General features: G+C 35.8%; 1 protein-coding gene across 1 annotated transcript; it reads right to left on the bottom strand.

The window, feature by feature from the left end:
• Positions 1–512: 512 nt before the first annotated feature.
• LOC107861503 lies at positions 513–1,227 on the bottom strand. Its single transcript, XM_016706841.2, has one exon. It carries the CDS (start codon positions 1,106–1,108, stop codon positions 665–667), a length of 444 nt encoding a protein of 147 aa, XP_016562327.1. The 5' UTR covers positions 1,109–1,227; the 3' UTR covers positions 513–664.
• Positions 1,228–8,074: the final 6,847 nt, after the last annotated feature.

The raw sequence follows: 8,074 nt of genomic DNA, 5'->3' as shown, positions 1-8,074 counted from the left end.
AGATTTAGATATTTAAAACTATATTAAAAATACTAAATAATAATTTTTCTCATGTCATATAGTTCGTAGACAATGACAAATCAAGAATAATTTGAGTTTTTCTCAATTTCCTGAGTGATTATCTTTGGAAAGTACACTGGAACTGGATAGTACTTCATCTTGAATAAATTCGTTAATGCGCTGTTTGTACTTCAAATGTTCCTTGAGTGTGGTTTATTTGGCATCACTTCAACAAGACCGTACCGACAGCATATTGATCTTGTTTTTTCTTGCGTTAGCGAGCTTAGGCATAAAATTATTATACGCTGAGAGCTGGCGCAATTGGTTCTTGCTATATTTCAAGTCACTACAACCGCGCTCCATCAGTACCATAAGTAAGGAACATGAAGGTTACTCCTACATTCCAATATTCCATTTCTTGCGACAAGAATAAAGCGGCGGACTTTTCGTGAATGAAAGAGACATTAACAAGGAATAAAAGAGTAGGCACTTAAAATGTGCATCGCAAATAATGGTGCATAATGATGAGAATTATTTCCATGTATAATTATTTACTACAGCAAAATCAACTACTTGTCTCAAATGATTAGTGCAAAATGCCCTGTTGTAATACATTAACCAAGCTCAAGGCGACACCTTATTCCTTTGATCTGATGCTCAATTATTAGCAATTACGTTCAAGTGAACTGAAACGCTCCTGAACAAATGATATGTAGTTGGCAGCCTTTACATCAACGCTTTCGTCTGTGTCAACACACCTGGCTGCATAGTAATTATTAGTGCCTTTAGAATACTCACGCCCGGTACTCTGCGGTGGAATGTAGTAAGAAATTTTTGGCTTAAGGGGAGGTGCAGCTTTCTCCTGGTTTACTGTGATGATGCTATTTGGATTAAAAGGAACAAGCTTTTCCTTTGGCTGTTGTTGCTGCTGATGAAGATGAAGATGATAAACAGTTGATGGAGGATCGTCCTCCGAGCTGTAATTAGTTGTTGATGCGGCCGTGGGCCAAAGCTTCACTGGTGGTGCTGCTGCTCGGCCGCCTCGATATAAGGACTTCATGAGTTTACCTTTCAGGAACCCTGTTCTGCGCTTGCGGCTCGACTCCATTGAAATGCTAAGCCCTTTTACAAGACACTTTAGATGTGGTAATGCAATAATTATTAGTATCTAGATATTGGATTAGTGAGTCGTGGGTGGCTGGAGAAATGAGATCTCAAGAGGGGTATATATATAGAGAGAGTTAAAACATTATTTACGTGCACACAATGTTTTCTTACATCAAATCACCTAAAGTAGTAACAATATACTGTAACATAAAAAGTGTGATTTGTAAATTAAAATGCAATGTTAGTGTTACATTTTTGACATCATTATCTGTGTATCTAAGCTAAATCGGGCACAAATAGATAATGTTAATTTGCTTTACGAGTAGATATGAAGATAGACTTGAATTTAAGCACCAAACAGGTATATATGTACTGTTATTCTATTAGCTATAAATGTATTATCCATCTGTCTCCTCTAGATATCTCAAATGTTTTTATTTTTCTTAAAATTCAACTTTTAGCTGGAATGTTAATTTAGGACGAACAATAGTAGGGAAACTGATATGCTGTTGTAACATAATTGTCTGATAACTCAAGAAATTGCACGATTCCTTATTCCATATTAATGAGCTTATGCAGGAATTACCCGCACACGACGCTTCTTTTTAAGTGATGAGTAGACTTTTGAATATATTGTCAATAATAGAGGAGTGGACTCCCTAATAAATATGATACAAATTAAAATAAAAGACAATTGATTGAGAGACTTGGATATATGTCCTTCAACAATTTTCACTAATAATCATAAAAATAATATTGAATTAGTCAAATTGACTTTCATAAAACAAAAGTGACAAGTGCAAATGACCGAAAGGAGTATATCTTACTATTAACGTTGTGTAGATAGTGGCAAATCAGGAGTTAATTTAGGTATTTCATAATTTTTAATTTCCCTTAATTTGTGATCCTTGAATAAACAGCTATTTAGTTAACTAGTACGCTGGATATTACTATATCTTGACATAAGTTCTATTAATGCGTCGAATATGTCTTTAAAATGCTTTGCTTTACAATGATGTGGTACTATTGACATCATTTCAACAAGACAGCATGATGTTATTGCGTAAGCTTGAGCGAGCTTAGGCATAAAATCACATATGAGGCAATTTTTTATTTTTAGTACTTTTAGTTGGAAGGAATATTACTATATAATGGATAAGGGCAGTGTCTCTGTCAACAATTTCCACCCTTCACTCACTGTGAGGGAATTTAAATGATCTGAGATAATTGAGGTGTATGTATAATGCTAGCTAGCTGCTGCATCCGAATGCATGTACGTTTTCTCTTTTCGGGCAATTGCAAGATCACTAGCCTAGCTATTATGATCGATCAGTGTAAAATAATTAATAGCACTGTAATGTGGCCTTTGTTGGATTCACTCTTACTTTGTCAAAGAAAGTTTCTACCAAATACTTGTGGAAGATTATTTTTTGGATTTGTCAAACAAGATTGCTACTTGTTCAAACAAGCTTGCTACTTGTTCAAACAAGTTGCTTCTTGTTCAAACAAAATTGCTACTTGTCTCCATTTTCATCTCTATAAATAGAGGTCTTCTTTCTCAATTGTAATACACATCAAATTACAAGAGTTCTCTTTCATTCTCTTGTATTTATTCTTCCTTCCTATTAGAGTATTAAGTTACGAGAGTTGGTGTTGGGAAATACTTTGTGTGAGCCCTTTCTTTTGGAGTGATCTTGTGAGGTTTTCTCTTGGGATATTTGGGTTAATTGGAGTGACTACTCTAATTTTGTAATCTCTCTATTGTACTCTTGTTGATATAGTGAAGTTGTTCCTCTCCGCTCGTGGACGAAGGTCATACTGACCGAACCACGTTAAATTTGTGCCTCTTTTATTTTTTTCCTTAAGTACCGTTACTATTAACTTGTTATTGTCTTTGTTATTGTCATTATAACATTATTTGGCTAAATTTCGCAATAACCGGGTTCTCGATCCTAACAAATTGGTATTAGAGCCGGATCTAACCAGGTTATTTTTCAGTAGCCAAAATGACTATAACAAAGACTTACGTTGAGAAATTTGATTGAAGTGCAAACTTTGGGATGTGGCAATTAAAGATGGAAGCTATCTTAATTCAGGATGGCTTAGATATGGCACTAGAAGGAAAGGAGAAGAAGCCGAAAAAAATGACGGATGAAGAATTTGCCGTCATAGACAAAAAGGCAAAATCAAGTATTATTCTAAATCTCTCAAATGAGGTTTTACGTGAAGTATCTGCAGAAACCACAGCGAATGGCATGTGGGAAAAACTAAAAGTCTTGTATATGAAGAGGACAGTGGAAAATTGACTTTACCTGAAGCAAAAGCTTTACACATTTTGTATGATAGAAGGTACCTCTATACTCTCACATCTTGATGATTTTGATTCTATTCTTATGGATTTGAGTAATATAAACGCTGAAATTAATGATAAAGACCAAGCCGTCTTATTACTTATTTCCTTACCCCAATCATTTAAGCATATTAGAGATACTATGCTTTATGGAAAGGATAATATCTCTTACAAAGAAATCAAATCTATCTTAAAAATAGAGGAACAGATAGATAGAGATATTACTGGGGAAAGTAGCGCAGCCCATGAGGAAGGATTATTTGTAAGAGGTAGATCTAATAAGAAAGAATCAAATAGTGAGAGGTCTCAATCAAGGTCAAAGTCTAAACCTAGAAATGTTGTGTGCAAATACTATCATAAAAAAGGTCATCTCATTTCTGAATGCTATAAGTTGAAAAACAAAGAAAAGCGTAAGGAAAACAAAAATGAGCACCAAAATGCTGAGTCCGTCGAAGCAAGTGTAGCTGCTGATGAACCTGAAGGAACAATATTCTTAGCAACTAATAATAGTTTTAAATCTAACAATGAGTGGATTTTGGATTCGGGTTGTTCTTATCATATGTGTCCCAATAGGGATTTGTTTAACACATTCGAATTTGTTGGAGGTGGAGTTGTCTTGATGGGCAACAATACTCCCTGCAAGGTTTTTGGTAAAGGTACAGTCTGAATTAGAATGCATGATGGTGTGGTGAGAACTCTCACGGATGTTAGATATGTTCCCGACTTGAAGAAAAATCTCATTTCATTGGGCACTCTAGAATCTCTTGGGTGTAAATACACAAGTGAAGGTGGAGTTTTGAAAGTATCTTCAGGAGCTCTGTGATCATGAAAGCACACAGATCAGGTACGTTGTACACTTTATTGGGATCCATTGTTACAGGTGCTACTGCAGTTTCCACTTCAAATCAACTTGATCCCAACATCACTAAATTGTGGCATATGCGATTGGGGCATATGAGTGAAAAAGGTCTTTCCATCCTCAGCAAAAGAGGTCTACTGTGTAGACAAAGTATTGAAAAAATGGAGTTTTGCGAGCACTGTGTATTTGGAAAGCAGAAAAGAGTCAACTTCAAATCTCCAGCAGTTCATTGAACAAAAGGTACTTTGGACTACATTCATTCAGATCTTTGGGGTCCTTCCCGTACCCCATCAAAAGGTGGTGCCAGGTATATGTTAACTTTCATTGATGATTATTCAAGGAAGGTTTGGGTTTATTTTTTGAAAAACAAAAGTGATGTTTTCTTAATTTCAAACAATGGAAAGTTTTGATTGAAAAGCAAACAGGAAAACAGGTCAAGCGGCTTAGAACAGATAATGGCTTAGAATTTTGTAATGACGAGTTCAATGAATTTTACAAAAATAAAAGAATTGCTCGACATCGCACTGTGAGGATGACACCTCACCAAAATGGTATTGCAGAAAGGATGAACAAGACTCTTTTGGAAAGAGCCCGTTGTATGATTTCAAATGCTGGGTTGACAAATGCATTTTGGGCTGAGGCTATCTCTACAGTTTGTTATATTATCAACCGTTCTCTTTCTGCACCTTTGAACTTCAAGACTCCGGAGGAAATATGGTCAGGTACACCTACTAATTATTCTGACTTAAAAGTTTTTGGTTGTCCTGCTTACATGCATGTAAATTATGGAAAATTAGAGCCAAGGGCTAAAAAATATATTTTCCTTGGTTATGCATTTGGGGTGAAAGCATACAGACTTTGGTGCCCTGATCCCAAGTCACCGAAATTTATAATTAGCAGAGATGTAACTTTTGATGAATCCTCCATGTTACATTCTAGAAAAGAGTCTTCTAGCTCTTGTACCAAGAACAAAGAGCATGATATGTATGAACAGGTGGAGGTTGAGCTTGGCATACCTTCTGAGCCAAGCTCATCATCAACTGTGGAACAAAATACAGTTGAAAATCCAGAAGTTGTGACTTTTGAAGTTGAACCAAATGAGTATTCCGTAGCAACACATAGACCAAGAAGACAAATTCTCAGACCAGAAAGGTATGAAAATTATGTTGCATTTGCTTTTTTAGTTGCACAGGAAACTGAAGAAATCGGAGAACCATCAAATTATTCAGAAGCAGTTTCTGGTGCTGATTCAGTCAAGTGGCTGATTGCAATGAATGAAGAAATTGAATCTCTTCATAAGAATGGTACTTGGTCTCTTATGAAGCCGCCGTCAGGAAGTAGAATCATTGGTTGCAAATGGGTCTTCAAGAAAAAAGATGGAATTCCAGGGGTTGAAGATGCAAGGTATAAGGCACGATTAGTTGCAAAGGGCTATAGTCAGGTACAAGGAGTTGATTTTAATGATATTTTCTCACCTGTTGTTAAACATAGCTCTATTCGTGTCTTGTTTACCTTAGTTGTCATGCATGATTTGGAATTAGAACAGCTTGATGTTAAGACAACTTTCTTACATGGAGAACTTGAGGAACAAATACATATGCATCAACCTGAAGGATTTAAAATTGAAGGAAAGGAAGATCATGTTTGCTTGTTAAAGAAATCCTTGTACGGATTAAATCAATCTCCAAGACAGTGGTACAAGAAGTTTGATTCCTTTATGTTGGGTCATGGTTATTCAAGAAGCATGTATGATAGTTGTGTTTACTTTCGAAAGTTAAATGATGGTTCATTAATTTACTTACTATTATATGTTGATGACATGCTTATTGCTGCTAAGGATTTGACAGAAATTCACAATTTGAAAAGTCAGCTGAAAAGTGAATTTGAAATAAAAGATTTGGGAGCAGCTAAGAAAATCCTTGGCATGGAGATCAGAAGAGATTGAGAAGCCCGCGGGCTATTTTTGACCCAGAAGAAGTACTTGGAGAAGATTTTGGAGAGGTTTGGCATGAAAGAAGCTAAACTAGTAAGTACTCCTCTTGCTGCTCATTTTAAGTTATCAGCTGCTCAATCACCGCAGTCAGAGGAAGAAGAAATTTATATGGCACAAGTACCATATTCTAGTGCAGTTGGCAGTATTATGTACGCAATGGTATGTACACGTCCGGATATTTCACATGCAGTAAGTGTGGTAAGTCGATATATGGCTTATCCTGGAAAAGTACATTGGCAGGTGGTGAAATGGATTCTCAGATACTTGCATGGTACCTCAAACGCATGTTTGGAATTTGGTAGAAATACTAACACTTTAGTTGGTTTTGTAGACTCAGATTATGCAGGTGATCTTGATAAAAGAAGATCACTGACTGGCTACGTGTTTTGCATTGGTGGTTGTGCTATCAGTTGAAAAGCTACATTACAACACGTAGTAGTTTTTAACTACTACCGAAGCAGAATATATGGCAGTGATCGAGGTTATCAAAGAAGCCTTATGGTTGAAGGGTCTATTTGCTGAACTCAGTCCACACCAAGGTGATATTATTATTTTCTGTGACAGTCAAAGTGTCATCCACTTGACTAAAGATCAAATGTATCATGAGAGGACGAAGCATATTGACATCAAGTATCATTTTATTCCGGAATCTATTATTGAAGGAAAGGTCTCTGTTCAGAAGATCAACACTAGAGACAATCCTGCAGACATGTTCACAAAGTCTCTTCCGGTCAGTAAGTTCAAGCTTTGCTTGAGCTTGATTGCTTTTTGTGAAGAATGATTTTATCCACACGGTCTTTTGCAGAGAGGAAGAAAATTTACTATATTAACCAAACTCAAGCCAAGGTGGAGATTTGTAATGTGGCCTTTGTTTGATTTCACTCTTGCTTTGTCAAAGGAAGTTTCTACCAAATACTTATGGAAGATTATTTTTTGAACTTGTCAAACAAGATTGTTACTTGTTCAAACAAGTTGCTACTTGTTCAAACAAGGTTGCTACTTGTTCAAACAGGTTGCTTCTTGTTCAAACAAAGTTGCTACTTGTCTCCATTTTCATCTCTATAAATAGAGGTCTTCTTTCTCAATTGTAATACACATCAAATTACAAGAGTTCTCTTTCATTCTCTTGTATTTATTCTTCCTTCCTATTAGAGTATTAAGTTAAGAGAGTTGGTGTTGGGAAATACTTTGTGTGAGTCCTTTCTTTTGGAGTGATCTTGTGAGGTTTTCTCTTGGGATATTTGGGTTAATTAGAGTGCCTACTCTAATTTTGTAATCTCTCTATTGTACTCTTGTTGATATAGTGAAGTTGTTCATCTCCGCTTGTGGACGTAGGTCACACTGATCAAACCACGTTCAATTTGTGTCTCCTTTATTTTTTCCTTAAGTACCGTTACTATCAACTTGTTATTGTCTTTGTTATTGTCATTATAACATTATTTGGCTAAATTCCGCAATAATCGGGTTCTCGATCCTAACAAGCAGATATATTCATCCCTCATCTACTTTACAATTTCAAAATCATCATGGCGATTTTGGCGACGTTTAGAAGATTATATTCAAATGATACAACACTCATATAGGATACATTATTCTATTAGCAATACATATCCAAAAACAGCATAACCTTTCTATCATTCATTTGTAATACTTAATTAGAATAAGATATATCTTCTAGGCCCTATTGCCACTAGGGCATCAAATGTCATAAAAGGAATAATTAAGCACATCGAATGACGCATGCATGTTCCTATTTGTCAATCAA

Source organism: Capsicum annuum, chromosome 2 (genome assembly GCF_002878395.1).
Source record: "Capsicum annuum cultivar UCD-10X-F1 chromosome 2, UCD10Xv1.1, whole genome shotgun sequence".
NCBI lineage: Eukaryota > Viridiplantae > Streptophyta > Magnoliopsida > Solanales > Solanaceae > Capsicum > Capsicum annuum.
Note: the sequence above shows the minus strand (reverse complement) of the source record. Positions and strands in the feature narration are given on the sequence as shown.